The sequence below is a fragment of the Marmota marmota genome, unplaced genomic scaffold, assembly GCF_001458135.2.
Source record: "Marmota marmota marmota unplaced genomic scaffold, marMar, whole genome shotgun sequence".
In the NCBI taxonomy this organism is placed as follows: Eukaryota; Metazoa; Chordata; class Mammalia; order Rodentia; family Sciuridae; genus Marmota; species Marmota marmota.
The window spans coordinates 36653456-36672693 of NW_026000005.1; the positions used below are offsets into that span (position 1 = coordinate 36653456).

The window sequence follows — 19238 nt, forward strand, 5'->3', positions numbered from 1 at the left end:
GAAGGGAGGAGGGCGCTGGCGCGGTGATGGATGCCTGCCCCGCAGGAGCGCGCGCGGGCGTGGAGAGTGGGCCCGGCCTGGGCTTTCAGGGTGGGGGGTATGCGCGGGACAGCAGTGGGGGCCTGGGGGCCGGTCAAAGTTCCTGGTGGGCACACAGCCACCCATGGCTGTCCCCAAGGCCACCTCAGCTTTGTTAGGAACTGGCAACTCACATCCGGTGTGGGTGTGTACTCCGCGGTGTAAGCACAACTCTTAGCGACAACTTTGCATGGGAGGGGAGGTCAGGGAAGGACTTAATAACCAATTAAAAATATTCTCGCCTGAAAAATTGATTTTCTAGGGTTTAAGGCCTAAGCGTGGCTGCCAGGGGAACATGGTTGACCGTCCGCCTCCTCCTCTCGGTTGGAAGCTGGCGCTCCCTGGACCTCCGCATTCTTCCACCATTCTTCCACCGCTTGAACTCCCTGCTCAGAAATCTCAAGGCCTTGCTGGTCCTCCTTCCGTCCACCACAGTGCTCACATTTACATTTGAACAAACACAGTGACCGTTGCTTCTCAGACTCACCTTAGGAAGGAAGTCTCCTTGAAAAGCTCATGGGTGATAGTGGGGACTAGGGGCTGTGTTGACCATAAGGCAATGGAGACCTACACATTCACATAACAGCCTGGACCCCTGGAGGGGATAAGTGTATTCTCTGGTCTTGACTGTGACACAATCCCCATGCGCCTCCTGGGCAGTGGCCTGTGGTCTTGCTCAAAGAAGCTCTGCCTGACCCTCTAACCCAATGGTCCTGTTCCACCATCAGAGGGCTTGACTGGGCTTTCGCATCATAGCATGGACCACAGCTAATAACCTCTACCTGTGATAGGATTGTTGGATTCTTGTGTTTTCTTCTTGTTTGTAGACCTGACACTTAGAATTTGCCTGGCATGTAGTGCTCAACACTTTTTGAATGAATGAATGCCCAAGGGCCGGATGGCAGATTCCCTAAAGGCAGAGACTGTTTTGTTCTATGATGCATCCTCAGCACCAAGCACAGTGCCTGGTATATTGTACAGGCTTCACCAATAGTATTGAACACGTGTTGTTTGAACATCCACCATTCCTTGAGCACCTACTGTTTGTAAGTGCTGTGTGCCAGGTGTATATTGCACAGTGGCTGAATGCAGACTCTGGGCCAGACTGACTGGTCCACCAATCTACCATACTACATGACCCTGGCAAGTTCTTTATCTGTGCCTCCATTATCTTGTCTGTACAACAGAGACAGTAGGGATACTCCTATCATTTCTGTCAGCATTGACAAGCAAATTTATGTAAAATACTTGGACTGTGCCTGACACAGAGTAAGCACTCATTAAATGTTAGCTGATCCTAACATGTTATGTAATTATCTCTTTCTTCATAACACCTCAGAGAGGTGCCTATTTTTAATTTTTTTTTTTTTTAGTTATAGTTGGACACAATACCTTTATTTATTTATTTTTATGTGGTGCTGAGGATCGAACCCAGTGCCTCACACGTGCTAGGCAAGCACGCTACCACTGAGCCACAACCTCAGCCCCAAGGGTGCCTATTTTGATTCCCATTTTATAGATGAAAAATGGAAGATCAGAGCAGTTAAAGCCCATGGACTTAAGGGTAAGGCCTGCTGGTAAACGAGGTTAGGCTTTCCAGCTGGTAGGACAACTGTATCTATATCAGAGCCTGCAGGATTTTCTCTGACAAAGTGCCATCCTCTGAGCAGCTTCCAAGTTTCACAGAAAGCCTTACCAAGGGGCATGCTGCCCTGTGAGGGTGGGCCCAGTGAGAATCCAAATCAGAGCTGCTGTACCATCTCGGCAGGAAGCTCCATTTCCCAAATGGGCTCACCTAGCATACGTCACTCTGAACTTCTCTAATCCTCACTCCTAATTTTAGGAAAATGAATCACCACTCCCCTTTCACAGAGGCACAAGCTGGGGCTCAGAGAGGTTAAATCAAGCTCCCAAGGTCCTTTGCCCAAGATTGGTGGAAGAGGCAGGATTTGAACCCTGTTTTGTCAGGCTCCAAAATGAGATACACAAAATGAGACTTCTGTGTATCCATTTCCAGTATGACATCCAATGGGCAATCCATGCCCTATCTTGGTTCATATTGGTCTATACAACTCCCATTACTAATATTGAGGCCTCATATACATAATTTCATCTTGCAAATGCCTTTTTTTTTTTTTTTTGAGATTGGATGTCACTCTGTTGCCCAGACTGGCCTTGAACTCCAGGGCTCAAACAATCCTCCTGCCTCAGCCTCCTGAGTAGCTGGATCTACAGGTGCACACCATCATGCTTGGTCTCTTATCTCTTTTGAGACTTACAACTACCCTGTGAAATGTCAGGCAGGAATTTTTGTCCCCACTTGAGAGATGAGGAAACTGAGGTCTAGAGAAGTTGGTAAATCACTTGGCTAACCAAGGCCACAAGCTGTTAATGGTACAGCTAGAGCTGGGACCAGCATTGACTGACTCCCAGAGAAGTGGCTGAAATGAGTGGAGAATGCTGGCGCTTATAAGGGAGCTGGGACTGGGTTCCAGTTTTGAATTTGTCAGTTTCCTGTGTGCACTTGGACTTGGACCTTGTCATCTTTAGGCTTCTGTTTCAGTCTTGGGCAAAGAGGGGTTGGACTGAGTGACATCGAAGTTCTTTTTTTTTTTTAAAGAAAGAGAGAGAGAGAGAGAGAGAGAATTTTTTAATATTTATTTTTTAGTTTTCGGGGGACACAACATCTTTGTTTGTATGTGGTGCTGAGGATCGAACCTGGGCCGCACGCATGCCAGGCGAGTGCACTACCGCTTGAGCCACATCCCCAGCCCGACATCGAAGTTCTGACTGGCACAAACACCCAGAAGTTTTGGGTTGGTGCCATTTTTCTTCCTCTGCTCCTGGAGAGGATAAAGAAGGAGGAGGCTTTGATCCTGGTCACTCCTGAGTAAAGCCAGGCCTGGGAGCTGTCTGACTGCAGAGTGTGAGACTCAGTCCAGGGAGGATGGAGTTGCACCCCCTTCCACTGGCCCACCCTGGACCTCGGGGTATTGTAGGGGTAAGAGAGGCCCAAGTGAGAAGCACGGGGGTGGACTTATTGGAGGAGGGCTGGTGGAATTTGGGAGAAGGAACTACCATGGAAAAGTGAGTGGGAGGGCGGGTGCCAGGGTTTTGGCAGAAGCAGGGTGCCCAGAAGGTGGTGGAGATAAAGCCTGGGCTGCAGATTAGTTCTGGGATTAGCCCAGTCTGGTCTTCACTGCTCCTGGCTAGCTTCTTATCTCCTGAAGGCCCAGGGCCCTCTCCCCCACAGCTCTGAGCCCTGGCCCTGCTAATTGCCTATTAACCCCGTGGGCTCTGTGACTGCAGGGAGAATGAGGGACTGGGGAGGGCTCAGGGAGAAGCCAGCCAGCCAGCCAGTCAGCCAGGGAGAGCTATCTGAGGAAATGGGAGCTGTGGATAGATGGAGCTCAGGAGGCTGAAGGAAGCAATCGCTCAGGGGAGCAAGCTCTGGACAGATTGCTCCCAACTTCTGATCATTGTCTCAGACAGACCCAGAGAAGGGGAAGGAGAAGAAGGAGGGGCACCTGGTGGGGATGACCTCAGGCTCAGGGGATAATCTCAGAGGAAGACAAGAGACAGAGATCAGGCAGAGAAGAAAGCAAGTGAGAGATGCAGAGGGCAGAGGACAAAGAGGCCAGGGGGCCTCCACACAATGTAAGAGAAAGACAGAGGCTGGGGGGAGGGACAGGCTGACAGAGGGCAGAGAAAAAGTCTAGACAGACAGTCGATCAGGTGCCAGAAACAGATAGACCAGGGATAGATAGAGAAGCGTTGGAGAGACAGAACAAGATCAGAAAACAGAGGCTGGGGAGGCAGACTCAGGCTGGGCTCCAGGCCAGCTCTGTAGGGGACAGAGAGGTAGTCAGAAGGGACCAGCAGAGGGCTGGCCAGAAAGGAGGTGGCAGAGGGGATCCAAGAGAGTCCTATGGAGAAGCTGTTCACCCTGAGTTCAGAGGGGCCTCTGGCAGGCCATAAGCTCTGGATAGGGTCAGGCAGAGAGGAGGAAGGACCAGACCAAGAGAGATGATCAGCACAGGGTGCAGAGGCTGAGGGGCGGTGTGGGTGGGTGATCTGGAGAAAGCGCCACTGCCATCAGGATACTTCTTGGCCTGGGACTTTCCCCTCTAATTGGGCCATGGACTCTTAACCCCTGTCCACACGCCCTCCTTACAGGACAGTCCATGTGGCAGGAGCAGTGGACTGCCAGTGGGACCTTGTGGCTGAGCAGCCGTGCCGTCTCCATGGAAGAAGCTGTGGGCTGTGCTGCCACCAGAGTTCTGCCACTTAGGAGCTGGCGGCCCCAGCGACGCTGCCTGGACCAGGGACTGTTTCCGGGGCAACGCTGTGCTCTGCCCAGCAGTGGGGCCTGACCTGGGCTGTGCAGGTGGCCTGGTCCTTTCCGCCTAGCCTGTTCATTCCCTGCAGAGGGACTCTCTTAGGCCTGGACCACTTCTACTTACCTCCCTGCACAACCACCTCAAGGGCACATGTGTCCCACAATCACCCCTTCCCAAGCCAGGGATTTGTTCCATCCTGTGTGGGGCTAGCTGAGCATCCTGTAGCGTGTGTCCCTCCAGTACTGCCCCACCCAGGATCAGGAGCCTCCAGGAGTCACTCACTCACTGAACATCCATCCACCCACCAAGCATTTTGTAAGCACCTACTGTGCCTTCACGGGGGTCTGTTCCATTTGCATCTTGCCCGTCATTTACTTGCCGGGCGCCCAGTCACTTTCCTTCTCTGAGCTTCAGTTTGCCTCATCGCTAAACAGAGGGCAACGACACTTACCTCATGTGGCTTCCTTGGAGGCTCAAAGGAGAAAACAGATCAAAAGCATCTATCAGAGGACCTGGTAGGAAGTGGGAGTGTTTGATGGCGTTTGCCTTCCTCTGTCGCTCACCTCTCCTCTGCAAAACTCGTTGGGCTCTGGGGATGCCAAGAGGGAAGCAGGACTCCCAGCCTCAGAGAGTTCATCCCCCCATTCTTGGGTGAGGTTGAGCTTCCAAAAGATCTTGGCATTGCCTGGCAGTCAGGGCTCTGCCAAGGTGGTATGAGAGTGAAGGGGAAATGAGTGAACTACTCATCTCCCCACACAGTCCAGGCCTCGTTTGTCCTCTCAACTGGAGCATGCCCTCAAAACTGGCTGTGTCAGCAAGAGCTGATTCCAGCATCTTCTTGGCTGGAAATAGTATGAGGTCGGGCATGTTGAGATTTGTATGTGTGTGTGGTGCTGGGGATTGAACCCAGGGCCTCACTCATGCTAGGCAAGCACTCCACCACTGAGCTACATCTCCAGCCCTTTTTATTTTATTTTGAGACATGGTCTCCTTAAGTTGCCCAGGTTGGCCTCAAATGTTATCCTCCTGCTTCAACCTCCCAAGTAGTGGAATTACAGGCATGTACCACTATGTCCTGCTCACTTTGAAATTTTTGCAAATACTTACATATTCCCCCCATCTACATTTTCACACCACCAGGGACCCAGGAATCTTGTACCCAGCCCATTTTGGGGTTCCTCTACCTCTGGTGACATGTCGAAAGAACACAGGTCTTGGTTAGACCATTTTGCTGGCCTCTTACCCCTTCACCTAACATCTTTCTTCTCACAGTGTGGTCAGCTTGTTATTAGAAACACAGAATCTCAGCCCTGCCCAAATCAAACCCTATCTATTAAATCAGAATGTACACTTTAAAAAAGTCCCCAGGTAGCCAGCTGGATGCCATAGCACGTGCCTGTAATCCCAGTGACCCGGGAGGAGAGATCCTAAGCAACTCAGTGAGACCCTGTCTCAAAACAAAACAGAACAAAAAATAAAAAGGGTTGGGGATGTAGCTTACTGGTAAATGCCCCTGGGTTCAATGCCCAGTACCAAGAAATAAGAAAAAAATAAAAAATTCCCCAGGTGATTTGTGTGCACATTGGAGTTTGAGAGGCACTGATCTTGGAGATCTTGGCATATCAGCTTAATTATCTGAGCCTTGATTTCTTAATCTGTAGAATGGGGAGATAATAATACCAACCTCATGGTATTATGTTTTTCATGAGGATTCAATTAAACAGAGCATGTTCAGTGGTTAACGCTCTGCCCAGGGCATATCAAGGGCTCCTGGAACTGTAGGGCCTACTCCAGCCCCTCAGATGCACACAGGCAGAGAGGACGCAGATGAGAGCAGGGGTGATATAGATGGGGATCAAGAACTGGAATGCAGAGGCTGGGCGGGGGCAGGTGAAGAACTAAAAAGCAGCAGATATGGAGAGAATGAGTGCAGAAGATGCAGAGGAGTGGAGTAGAAAGGAAAAAGGTACAGGGGAAAAGACACATGGGGTCGCATCCTGTCTCATTTCACCTGGATGGAGGAAAAGCCTCTTGAGGTAGAGTGGGCTTGGGGTGGGGGATGCCAGCAATTGACGGTGGGAGAAGCTAGAGCCTTGCCCATGGCTGAGTTCCACCACTCTTGCCCACTAGCTGTGTCACCCTGGGCAAATCACTTCACCTCTCTGAACTGCAGTTTCTTCATCTGTAATAATAGAGATAATAAACCTACCTGATACCAGAGAGGCTGCGTGGATGAGATGGAGCAGCAGTAGATGTTGCCCCGTTTTGTAAACTCCAAGCTACTTGTTATGCGTGTGTTTTTGATTTAGGAATCAGGCAGGGTAGCCGACTGGATGCAAGAACTGCCTGAGGGGGAGGAGCAGGGTGGGATCCCTGGAGCACTCAGGCTGGGTGGTTGACCCAGCGACAGAGGGAGGACTTAACTCTGCCCTACGGGATGTCCCCCGACCCCCAAGGCTCTGCTAGGAACTCTGCACTTCACTGCCCTCAACCCCGCCTCTCTGTCCCTTCTGCCCTCTCCTCCGCAGCGAGGCCTCCAGGAGATCTTTTCCTTCGACACAGCTTCGTGCCATTTGTCCCAGCTTTTACAGTGTGAACATGTTCCGCCGAGGAGCAGGGAGGGGGAGCGCAGGAGCGTGATTGAGTGCGCTGACCTCCTGCCCCCAGGGAAGGTGCTGCCTGTGATGGGTTTGACCCAGGGGCTTGTCTCTGTGGGGTGAGCCTGGCAGGAGGAACTAGATCCACCTCTCCCTCAGCCGCTTTCCCACCCCAGCTGCCGCGCAACTCTGGCTCCATCCCCAGCCCGAGCCTCAGCTTCTATCTCCGGGCCGTCAGCGCCATCTGGTGTCCATTCCGGAGAACCCTCCCCAAAGGAATAGGGAGAAGGACTTGGCTCTGCAGTTAACATCTTACCTAAATATCGCTTATGCCCCGCACTGGGGCAAGAGAGGGAGACATAAGGCAGGCTCGCTGCTCTTGCGAGGCGTGCGCTCTGGTGGTGGTGGTGGGAAGGCGGACAGGTAGACGAACCAGATCATCTCAGATCTTGGTAACTATCTGAGCAGATCAACAAACTGAACATGTGTGTGGTGTATGAGCCAGAAGCTTAAGCTCAGGCTTAACAGCTGTGCCAAGTGTGTGTGTGTGTGTGTGTGTGTGTGTGTATGTGCGCGCACGCATGTGAGTGTGCATGCACTCGCTTGTGCATTCCAGGAGAGTGAACAACAACAACAAAGACCAGAGGGGAAAGGAGGGGCAGATGTTTGAAGTTGTCACAGATCCAGGGGTGGAGGAGCAGGAGAGGCAGGCAGGGGTCACATCACATGGAGATTTTCAGGCTAGGAAAGGAGCTTGACTTCATTTTCTAGAAAAATGGGAATCCATGGTTGTTTTTTAAAAATAAAATTTATTTCATTGTGTATTTGAGGTTTATAACATGATGGTGTAGGATGCAGATAGTAAAAGCCAGCAGGTGGTTTGATGGCATCTAAGTGTTCTGGCCGCTGTGCAAAGGATGGAGGGGCAGGGATGAATGAAGGGAGATCAGTTAGGAAAAGACGATGGGTGTGTCACCAGAGAGAGAAGAGAAATAGAGGGATTCTGTCTCAAGCAGAATTGCTGGGGACTTGCTGGTGGATTGGATGTGGGGTGAGGGAGATGGAGATTTTAAGGATCCTCACTTGAAAAAGAGATAGCAATTATGGGACCCTCTATTCAGAGAGGAGAATGGTGGTTGGGGACAGGATATTGAGAAGATATCAAGAGTTCTGGCATTGATGTGTTATAAATTCGAGCTGCCTTTTAATCATCGAAGGGGGATGACAGTAGAAAAGATAGAGCTCAGGGGAGAGTGGACTGTACATTAGTTGCTGGTGTAATGGCCTTTGGGGCAGGGGTGGCCTTGGGGCAATAGGGACAGGGAATTTTGGAGTTGTCTCACCTCCTGTTCTCTCACCTTGCCCCCCTCCAGGTCTATACTCGCTACGGGAAGTGTTACACCTTCAACGCGGATCCACAGAGCTCACTCCCCAGTCGGGCTGGGGGCATGGGCAGCGGCCTGGAGATCATGCTGGATATCCAGCAGGAGGAATACCTGCCCATCTGGAGGGAGACAAGTATACAGGCGGGAAAGAGACAAGGGCCAATCTGGGGACTGGGGTCTGGACCCTCTGTCTGGGATAGGTTTCCAAAGATTTTCATCTCTGCTGTGCAGATGAGACATCGTTCGAGGCAGGTATCCGGGTGCAGATCCACAGCCAAGAGGAGCCACCCTATATCCACCAGCTGGGGTTTGGTGTGTCTCCAGGCTTCCAGACTTTTGTGTCCTGCCAGGAACAGCGGGTGAGCACTCCCAGCTAGTCCTAGATTGGGCATGGGGTTGGGCCTTCATGATCAGAGGGGGTCCCAACAAGGCCTGCCTTCCAGAGGCTCACAGCCCACCAGGTCCCTTGGTCCTTGCTGTGGCTGTGGGCATCAGGAAGGACTCCTGGCCTTGACCCCTTCATGCCCTACTTCTGCAGCTGACCTATTTGCCCCAGCCCTGGGGCAACTGCCGGGCAGAGAGTGAACTCAGGGAGCCTGAGCTGCAGGGCTACTCGGCCTACAGTGTGTCTGCCTGCAGGCTGCGCTGTGAAAAGGAGGCCGTGCTTCAGCGCTGCCACTGCCGGATGGTGCATATGCCAGGTAGGCACCCCACCCCCATCCAGTCCTCTGTGCCACTCTGCCGGGCTCCACAACTTCTGGGAATGGGGATGTGTGCTTAGGTACCTGCAGGTGTACAACATATGCCCATGTCTTATAGCCATGGGAGTGTGCTTGTGTACATGCTTGGGATCTTCTGCATGTTTTTACATAGACATTTGGGAATGTATGTTAATATGTATTTGTGCATGTGTGTGCTTATGTACATGTTGTGTGCTTGTGTATTTTGGGGTATTGTATGCTTGTGCTCAAATAAATTGCATACCGTGTATATATGTGTGTGCAAGGATGCATATTTACAGGCATAAATGCATTTTCATGCTTATGTGCAGAAGTGTGTATCAGTTCATCTGTGCATGTGTATGTGCAAATATGTACAGTCGTGTACATATGGTGCATGCATGCCCACACTGGGTGTATGGTAAAAGAGGGAGGGGAAGGGATTGTAGATTCCAGGAATAATGTTTTCTCCTTTCAGGCAATGAGACCATCTGCCCGCCAAATATCTACATCGAGTGTGCCGACCACACACTGGGTCCGTGCTGCCTCCCCTCTCCCTCACCTCTTCATCACCCTCTTCATCTCTCTGTCCACCCTTTCCCTCCCTGTCTTGGCTCCTCTCCCAATCTCTCTCTGGAGGATTCTTCCTGGGACTTGAGCCTTATCCCATACCTCAGGGGTGTCTGAGAACCTCTGCAGGTGCAGACACTTGGGTAAGTGATGCTCACAGGGCGAGGTTGCAGAGAGCCCAGGACTGGGGCTGAAGGGCTGGGTTTCCAATCTTGGTTCAGCCAATGAGCTCAACTTCTCTGAGAAAGCAAAATGACTTCTTGTCTCAGGAAGAATACGTTGCTGCCTGTCGGTGTGAGCCAGGCAACCCCATCTGTCCACAGGTCTCGCCTGATTTGCAACTCACCCATCCATTCATCCATCGATTGATTCATTCATTCTTCAGACCTTTACATTCCTCTGGGGTGCTAGAGGTGGGAGTGTAACAAGAGTCCAGCCCTTGATGAGCTTACAGCCCACCTGGGCTGTGACACAGTGGGGATAGGGAGCCTGGGGGTGCTACAAGGCCCCAAGGATGGTCATGCAGCCCCAAGGAGGGCAGGGAAGATTCCTAGGAGAAGTGAAATATAGCTGAGCTTGAAGGGTGCATGAGAGTCAGCCAGCTGCAAAGGACATGTTTTAGGTGATGGGAACAGTGTGCACTAAAGAGCTTTCGGCCAGAGAGTGTGCTTTGCTAAGGCCAGAAAGGTCAGTGTGACTGAAGTCAGAGAAGGAAGGGGCTGACAGAATGGAAGGGGAGGCTCTGGGAGGCCAACGAGGGCTTAAGGCAAGGCAGGAATGCCATTGAACCTTCCAAAGGTGAGTCTGATAGGACTTGAAGCAGGGGCACTGGCCACAGCTCATTGTAATAATTCAGAAGTGATGGGACCCCAGGGGATGGGCCTGGGGGGCAGGGCGAGAGGCTGCATGGCAGACTGGCACATGCAGATCTTCTTTGACCTCCACACCACCTGCATCCATTCAAGGAGTGGTTGAAGAGTGTTCAGTGAAGGAACAGATGTGTGATCAGGGATAAGGGAGGTGAGAGCCCACAGAACTAGAGAAACCAGGGAGCCTTCACTCTCCCAGGTCCAAATCAGGCAGGAAGGGAGCACCATGGAACCCAGACAGAGACTTGGGGCAGAATGATGATGGCAGGTGAGGGGGAACCACAACCTCTGCCAACCTACAGTCTGACAATCAGGAAGTCATACCCTGGCCTCTCCTACCTCACATCCTCTGACCCTGCCCAATCCGAGGCCAGAGGGCAAGGGAGTCTAGGTGATTCATTTGACAAACAGCCTTCTGGGGATGGAACAAGGGAGAGGCGAGTGGAGAATAGATCTGAAGGGACGTGTGGAGAAACCCCAGCACAATGAGCTTGTACATCTTGTCTGCCTGTTTGTTTTGTTGTCTGTCTGTCCATCCATCTCTAGCATCCTCTCCATACTTACTTGGGTGTCTGAGGCCTCGTGGTTGATTGGTTTTGCAGATGGGCTCTGACCTCCCTCTGAGCATGGGGCCTCCTTGACCCAGGGGCTGGGAGCAGAGGGATAAACCTATGGGAGGGTGCTGTGGGTTCTCCTACACCTGCCTTCTTGGTTTTTCTAAAGCTGGTCCAGCAAGAACTCCTGGCCAGTGTCCTCTAGGAAGTGCCAGGGCTGGCTCTCAGGGTGGACATGCCTGCCTCAGGACAAGCCCTGTGCCTCCTCCCTGCAGCTAGTGGGCTTGTGGGCCACTCTCCCCTACTGCAGTTGATACCTCTGTGTTGCAGACTCCCTGGGTGGGGGCTCTGAGGGCCCGTGCTTCTGCCCTACCCCCTGCAACCTGACCCGTTATGGGAAAGAAATCTCCATGGTCAGGATCCCCAACAGGGGCTCAGCCCGGTACCTGGCGAGGAAGTACAACCGCAATGAGACCTACATACGGTATGTGCCTACTTATGGGCTGTGTGTGTGTGTGTGTGTGTGTGTGTGTGTGTGTGTGGAGTCTGCCTTCAACAGGCCTGGTACATTATGGAGACTGAGAGTGGGCTGAATATTCATGTTTGATGAATCTTCTCTGCCAGGACTGATGTTCACAATTATTTTCTTCTGACTACCCATCCTTTAAGTCCCATCTTGTATCCACCTCTAGGAAAGTACTTCCTGGCCCAAATGTCCTCTCTGAGCTCCCACAGCCTCCTGTACATATCCCTGCTGTTGCATGGACTCCATTGTTTTAAAACCTTCTATGTCTTTCTTCCTGGCAACCCAAGAGCCATTAAATACCCAGGGAGTGAACTGCATGCTGACGGAGAAGAAGAGGGTGGGTGGGAGAGGCACGGGGAGGGGCTGTACTGAGCCTTGAGTCTAGTACTGCAGCCAGTCAACAAATACTAAGCATAGTCTACATGCCAGGCCCAGTGCTGGGTGGTGGGTACAAATGATTCTGATACAAAACCTATGTGCCACATTTGGAACAAGCCACATTTGATGGTGTTATGCTGATTTTCAGACCCTGATGGGGGAAGGAAAGTAGGGGAGGCATGAGTTGGGTCTTTGAGGACTCTGGGTTGGAATCTTGGGGGAGAGAGGGGAGGCTTCTCAGTTGGAGAACTGTAGGGTGGTGGGTGCCCAGAAAAGCCTGAGCAGCAGGAAGCCTGTGTGGAGGGAAGCTCAGAAGAAAACTGGATAAGAAGACACAATGTAACAGATCTGGGGGGACAGCCTTGAAAGACTAATGAGCAGTAGGGAACCACTGAAGGTTCTAGAGAGGCATAAGGAAGAGGCAAGGTGAAGATCCTGCTGATTTTGAAGAGATAGGAGACAATACTTCAGGCCTCAGAGGTCTCTTGGGCCTTTGCCTACCATTCAAAATATGAAGCTAATACCTCGGGGACTACCTCCCCTCATGGCCCTTGAGAGTCTGAGAGGGTGGTCACAAGCTCCCCAGCACACAAAGGGTATTCAGATCAGAATCTGCCGGAGCTGAGTTGCTCCTGCCAGCTGTCTCCTCAGGAAGAGTGGCTCTGCAGGGATACCCTGTTTTCTTTCTCCACAGGGAGAACTTCCTGGTCTTAGACGTCTTTTTTGAGGCCCTGACCTCTGAAGCCATGGAGCAGCGAGCAGCCTATGGCCTGTCAGCCCTGCTCGGTGAGACCTAGCCCCTGCTCCTACTCCCATGGGGTGGATCAGCCCAAGCTGCTCCCTCTGACCCTTCCCTCCTGATCCCCAGGAGACCTCGGGGGACAGATGGGCCTGTTCATTGGGGCCAGCATCCTCACGCTGCTGGAGATCCTTGACTACATCTATGAGGCAAGGGAGTCAGGAACAAGGACGTGGGGGAACAAGGATGTGGGAGACCCAGAGCTGGGTGGGCAGGCTCCTAGTGGAGCTGGTCTGGCTGGGCAGTCGGCTGGAGCTGGGCCTGACTGGCTGGAAGACCTGAGGGCCCTGAGGAAGCAGAAGGGTTTGGCCAGAATGATGTGGGATCTTACTGGGGAGTTGCTGGGCAGCAAGTCCTATAAGCCAGCCCTCTTTTTACCAAATTTCCTGAGCCCGCTTCTATACCCCACCCTGACCCTCAAGGTGTCCTGGGACCGACTGAAGCGGGTGTGGCGGCGGCCTAAGACGCCCCTGCGAACCTCCACTGGAGGCATCTCCACTTTGGGGCTGCAGGAGCTGAAGGAGCAGGTGAGAACAAGCTCTTCAGAGTTTGCAACCAGTGCCCTCTTCAGGACCTAACACCCCCCCAGAATTTCTGAAGGGCCCGAGGGGACAAGGAAAGGCTGTTGCTTGAGTCCTCCCGTTCTACTCCCTCTTCATCCTACAGAGTCCCTGTCCAAGCCGGGGCTGTGCTGAGGGTGGGGGCGCCAGCAGCCTGCTCCCCAACCACCACCACCCCCATGGCCCCCCTGGAGGCCTCTTTGAAGACTTCGCTTGCTAGGATGGTGCTGTGTTAGAAAAGCCCCAGGAGTCCAGAACCCCTCCCTGGATCCCCAATATTATCTCCTCCTGCTCCTGGGACAGAAGGCCTGGGGGCAGCACAGGCTAAGAGGAGCGGGCGGTGCTCACTGAGGGCCAGGACTCAGTTCTTGCTCTCACCTGATCCTTGCCTCTGCTGCTCTTTAGGAGGGTCTCCCCACCCCCAGGGCTGGTGCCCAGGGAGGGTTGGGGACTAGACCAAGGGCCCCTGTGCAGGGGGAGGAAAGAATAGAGAGGGAGGTGGAGATGGAGCCCACCCCTGCAGGGTGGAACCCTCTGTACATTTGTATATATTTAGGGAAGACAGGGTGGGGTGGGGTACATATGTAGAAGGTGGGTGGGGCTACAGGGGTGGGTGATTCCAGGACAGCCAGGGTCCCAGAGCCAATGTCAGCAGAAGAGGGCAAGTCCCTGGGATTCAGGTGTGCTGGGCTAGTCCTACTTCCTCCTTTCCAGGCCCAGTTTCCCTCTTGGCAGGGGGAGTGGGTAGCCCAGCAGGTCTGGCCTAGCTCCTAGTCCCCTTGCACCAACCCCTCCCCAAGTCCTCTCCGCAGGAAGCAGGTAGACCTTTCAGAGCTCGACTGAGCTTGGGTTGGGGTGGGAAGGCAGCCCTCCCAGGCCTCTCTCCCTCCAGACTGGTTTTATAAAGTGTTGACAAAATTGGGAATAAAGAAGCATAAAGAATTCTCTGAGTGTGTTTGTGTGACCTAACATATGCCAGTGGCTGGGGCTGGGATGGGCATGCTCATGACTTGATCCCCCAAAAGGAAATGCAGTCCCCAGCAAGAACAAGACACCTCCATCCTCAGGATCAACCCCCCACTTCTCCAAACCCTACCTTTCAAAAATTCAGATTCACCAGTCCACATTCAGCCAGTTTATTAAGGGAGCTTCATCAGGGGTCCAAAAGGGAGAAGGTGGGAGATGCCCCCCTCCCTCAGCTCCCCCTGTCTCCAACTCATCTGCAGCCCGGCCCCTAGGACAAGACCCCAGGAGATGTGGCTGGCGTCAGGCATAAATACACAGAGGCCACAGCCTGAATCAGCAGCGTCATGGGGAGACTGGGCTTGGGGCATGAAGGGGTGACTCTGGGGGTGCCTCCCCCAGGGTTTGTCCTGAGCCCAGGGTCCCACAAAGCCAGAGCAGGGGACCAGCAGGCTGCCCCGGGGTCTGAGGTTTTGGCCAGCCCTGTCCAGCGAGACTGGCAGGTGGCTGTGGGTTATTGGGAAAGAGCAGGGCAGGGTGCAGCCACGCCAGGGTGCAAGGGCCCATGGTGGACGGGGTCAGGTACTGTTGCCCTGCTCCTGCTCAAAGAGCAGCATGGCGAGCTGGGTTCGCGAGCCGAGGCCCTCGAGCATGCTCTGGCGGCAGCGATGGTATAGGTCCTCGCTGAGCCGCGCACTGCAGGACTGGGCCCGGTAGCGCTGCAGGAGTGCTGGCTCCACCGCACGCAGTACGTGCAGGCTGGAGTAGCGCAGAAAGAGCTCATACACATCCAGGCTCTCTAGCAGCTCCTCCTCCTGCTCTGAGGCTGCCGCCAGCCTCCCTCGGGCGGTCACATAGTCGGAGTTGTAGAAGCAGGCCTCACTGGCTGCCTGGCGATCGAAGCGGCCTGTGTCACGGCCCAGTTCTGGTGGCCCAGGCCCCTGTGGTGGAGCCACAGCTGGGTGGAAGGCCTGAAAGTGCATGGGAAAGAAAGCCTGCCAGCCAGAGATGGCATGCATGCGGCAGCGGTTCAGGAAGTCAGGTGTGAGCACTGTGTCTGGCCCGGCCAGCAGGAACAGTGTGTCCAGCGGGTGCTTCTTGGAGAGCAGATCCATGAGGCGTAGTGGGGAGGGGGCGGCTGTCTGCACACTGAGCCAGGGCACTCGGGCACCAGGGAAACGCCGCTCCAGCTCTGCCACGTGGGCCTTGACAGGTGCAAAAACATCTGCATGGGCTGCCCGCTGGGCCTGTCGTGGTTCATACAGTAGCAGCAGTGTCAGGGCTGCTGCATCTCCAGGCTCCAGTGCTGCAGTAGCAAAGGCCTCCAGGAAGCCAGGGGCCAGGTCACGTTCGGTCGCAGCCAGGGGCAGCAGCACAGTGAGACGCGAGGCCTCAGTGACATAGGGCACGGGCAAGATCTCCACACGGCTCAGTGGTCGGAGCAGCTGCACCCTGCGGGTGAGGGGCCTGCGGCCACCCTGGGGAGTCAGTGCCTCCAGCTGCAAGTCCAGTGTGTACTCCATTCCCCTGGCCGGATCAAAGCGACGGTAGCCATTAACCAGCTGCTGCTTCTGGAGACGTAGGGCTGGGTGGTAACGGCGGTTGAGCTCCTCCAGAGCTGCCCCCAGAACGTCAGCCACATCAGCCCGGTCAGCCCCACGCAGTGGGCAGCGGGGTGAGCCATCGGCACAGGAGAAGGCATGCTGCTCTGTGAAGTAGTCCCAGCGTAGGACCTCAAAGCGCGACATGGGGCGGGATGGTGCTGGGATGCCCACAGGCCAGGCAGCCGCCCGCTCTCCATCAGCAGCCAGACGGCTGGTGTTCTGGATCTCCCACTGAGCCAGAGAAACAGGCCATGAGCAAGGCAGAGACCCTAGCACCAGCACACAGTAGAGGGGCTGGGTAGGTGGCAGATGCCACTCAGGCTGGACCCCTAGTCCTCTACACAACTCTGCCCATCTAGGGCCCCCACATATTCTTTCTGCAGCCTAACAGTTACAAGGTGGGGAGGGGTTCTGGAGGCTCCTCTGAGAATGTGAAAACAGACAAGGACTGGGAAATAAGCTTGTTCTGTGATTCGGGCTCTAATTTTATATTCCCTGGGATCTGAGACTTTAGGCCCTGTTTGTCCCACATCTTTCCCCCACACCTCCAAACTCAGACTATACCTGCAACTCCTGGATCTCCTGGTACGTGTGTTCCAGCTCAGCTCGAGCAAAGGCCTTGTGCAGCTGGTACATGTGCACAGGGTCATGCACAGGGTGGGCTGTCAGGGCACTTCGGAAGCGAGGGTCTCCCTCCTGCACAGGCTCCCCAGAGCTCAGCTCCAGATAGCTATAGTGTACCCCCTAAGGAAAGGAAGAATAATGAATTATCTTCACCCTTGTCTCAAAGTGTCTCATCTCCTCATCTTACAACCAATTGTAGGCTTGGAGTCAGATTTCTGTGGGTTGGAGTATACTGTGACCCACTGAGCTTGAGTGACCTTGGCCTCTGCTAGCTCACCTGTGAACTGGACATACAACCATGTCAGAGCTGTCCAGGGTTTCAAATAAAATAACTAACATTGAACACCTACTGTGTGAAAGGTTGCCTTATTTTCTCTGATCCTTATAACAATCCTGGGCAATAATTATTTCCATTGGCATGTATGAGGATACTGACACTCAGATTTAGTTATGTACCCAGAGTCACAAGGACAGAAAATGACAGAATTGGAATGAACACCAAAGCCTGTATCACCACCACACCTTTGCCTCTCAGTGGGAAGTGTACAAGCTTATCTTCCCACCTCGTGGTCGCCTGTGCAGCCCACTCCGGTAGCATCCAGGATGCAACGTCCCAGCCACTCGTCTGGGCGTGCACTGACTATGTCATTGCGGCAGCCTTCCAGGTGGGGGCGCAGCTGCTGTAGTAGTGTGCGGGATAGCAGCACCCCAAAGCCACCGTGGCAGTAGCGGCCGGGGACGGGCTCTCCACCGATGAAATCCTGGGGTCGGCCGAGATAGAGGTGGGTAGCGGAGGCCAGACTGAGGCGGCCAGTTAGGCGTGTCAGTCCGTGCGCCTCAGTGTAGGTGGTGTCAGGCACTAAGAAGAACCAGTCAAAGTCGTCTCCGTGCTGCTCCAGCAGGTGGCGTAGTGCCAGGTGCAGGTGCCCGATGGGCCGCTCCTCGCCTAGCGTCACCACAGCCATGCCAGTGGGTGTCCGGCGGCCCCGTGACCCAGTCAGGAACACCACACGCTCTAGCCGGTGTCCCAGTGTGCGGTTCACAGCCACGCCCAGAGTGGGCAATGTGGCCTGTGAGGTCAGCACCGCCACAAGCAGCCTCTGCCTGATGCCCAATTCCGTGCTGATGTAGCGGGTCCTGGGGGAAGAGACAGTACAGGATTATAGAAAAAGACACCAGGGCATACACAGGCTCCAGCAGGCCATACCTTCTTTGGGCCTGTCCCCTCGCCTATGAATAGGATAAGAATAGCACATCTTTCTAAGTGAAACAGTCTTACCCACTATACTTTGCATTTGGGAATGGCAATATCCATGCAGATATGAGAGATAGATCATGGCTCTCGATTCCTGATTTTACTACTTAGCAGTTTTGTCCTGGAGCACGCTATTTAACCTTAACCCTCTTTAAAAGGGGATGTAAAGGGATAGCTGCCATTTAAAACACTTAGCCAAATGCTTGACACACCATATATATATACTTATTTCTATATAATACTTTGTAATATCACAAGCACATCACATGAATGATGTAAAGGAATATGTGGCACAGGGGTGTATAGAGTGTGTTCTGGGGAAGGGCAAACTAGGACAGTAATGCACCTTTGTAAGGCAGAAGGTAAATTGCAGAATTGGAATTTGAGCCCAGTGTTACTCAGGAGAAATGATTTCAACCCACCAGCAAGGACATTAATGAGTACATTCCTCCCTTCCCATCTCACCCCAAGATGGTCCTTGTAACCCATCAGGAATAAGATACAGGTAAGTCTATTTTTTTTTCTTTCCCTCTCTTTATACACTCATCCTATATATTAGTGATTTATCCAACCCCAATAGCCCAGCCGAGGAGCTAAGAGGTCATTTGGGGGAACATTGCGTGGAGCCAGCTTAGGACAGGAGCAGGTAAGTTCAGCTCACATCGGGCTGGGGCCCAGAGAGGACCTCAAACCAGCCCCAGGGTTCCAGGAAAGCAGGGGCATCGGAAGTTATTTGGGCCCAAAGACTTCCTGGCCGGCCAGCCCCTTCCTTCCGGAGCCTGACCCGGCCTCCGGCGGCCTCCCCCGCGCGCGCGTCCAGGCCGGTGCCCGGGGGTGGGGCAGGCAGGGCTGATCACTACCTGACGGCCTTCTTGGCGGCCTGGCCGGGCTGTGCCGGGTGGTAGGGCAAGACACGCGGCTCCCAGTTCTCTGCGCCGGCCCCGGGCCTCTCGCGCTCTGCTCCCGGCTGCACCGAGTTGGGTCTGCGAGCCGCGTTGGTGTTGCCGTGAGGCGGCAGCTCAGAGTCTCCAGGTTGCGGCGGCCCTGGGCCACACGGCTCCTCCACCCAGGTGACGCTGAGCAGGCTCAGGGTGAATCCCAGGGAAATGCCCACAGCCACGGGCCCAGCGGGCCGCAGCACCGACAGCAGCAGCGATGCCCGCATGGCGCCCGGACCGCGGGCCCCCGGCCCCGGCGCAGCCCCAGAGCAGCCCCAGGAGGCTCCAAGGGGGCGGTACCGGGGAGGGGGCGGATCCGGAGGGCCCGGGCCCAGCGGGCGGGCCCGCTCCCTCCCCGCCGGGCAGAGCCAGCGGCCCGAGCCGAATCCCCAGCGCAATGCTTCAATCTCCCTCCAGTTGCGCTTGGCGCGGGAGCTCTGGCCGCAGCAGCCGCTGTCCGACGTGTCACTGCGAGGGCC

General features: G+C 54.1%; 2 protein-coding genes across 2 annotated transcripts in view; one reads left to right on the plus strand and one right to left on the minus strand.

Moving 5' to 3' along the window:
* The window catches only part of Asic4 (acid sensing ion channel subunit family member 4), a 23118-nt gene extending 8464 nt beyond the window's left edge, over window positions 1-14654 (plus strand). Inside the window, exons 2-10 of the mRNA XM_015481072.2 lie at window positions 8389-8533; window positions 8632-8759; window positions 8939-9101; window positions 9598-9654; window positions 11443-11596; window positions 12711-12802; window positions 12885-12964; window positions 13238-13342; window positions 13482-14654. Coding sequence (XP_015336558.1) covers window positions 8389-8533; window positions 8632-8759; window positions 8939-9101; window positions 9598-9654; window positions 11443-11596; window positions 12711-12802; window positions 12885-12964; window positions 13238-13342; window positions 13482-13595 — 1038 coding nt within the window. The 3' untranslated portion in view covers window positions 13596-14654. The remainder of the gene's footprint in view (window positions 1-8388; window positions 8534-8631; window positions 8760-8938; window positions 9102-9597; window positions 9655-11442; window positions 11597-12710; window positions 12803-12884; window positions 12965-13237; window positions 13343-13481) is intronic.
* On the minus strand, window positions 14496-19220 carry Chpf (chondroitin polymerizing factor). Its single transcript, XM_015481442.1, has 4 exons — window positions 18682-19220; window positions 17130-17703; window positions 16507-16686; window positions 14496-16173 (listed from the first exon to the last, which is right to left on the minus strand). The coding sequence occupies exons 1-4, from the start codon at window positions 18984-18986 to the stop codon at window positions 14917-14919; spliced, it is 2316 nt and encodes a 771-aa protein (XP_015336928.1). The 5' UTR covers window positions 18987-19220; the 3' UTR covers window positions 14496-14916.
* Window positions 19221-19238: the final 18 nt, after the last annotated feature.

What these genes read in the sequence shown, in the direction of transcription:
- Chpf (XM_015481442.1), bottom strand. Translation starts at nt 18,986, where the DNA reads ATGCGGGCATCGCTGCTGCTGTCGGTGCTGCGGCCCGCTGGGCCCGTG. An exon ending in GCTGCACAGGCGACCACGAG is followed by an intron (nt 16,687 to 17,129) that starts GTGGGAAGATAA and finishes TCCTTTCCTTAG; the next exon opens with GGGGTACACTATAGCTATCT. An exon ending in AGGAGATCCAGGAGTTGCAG is followed by an intron (nt 16,174 to 16,506) that starts GTATAGTCTGAG and finishes TCTCTGGCTCAG; the next exon opens with TGGGAGATCCAGAACACCAG.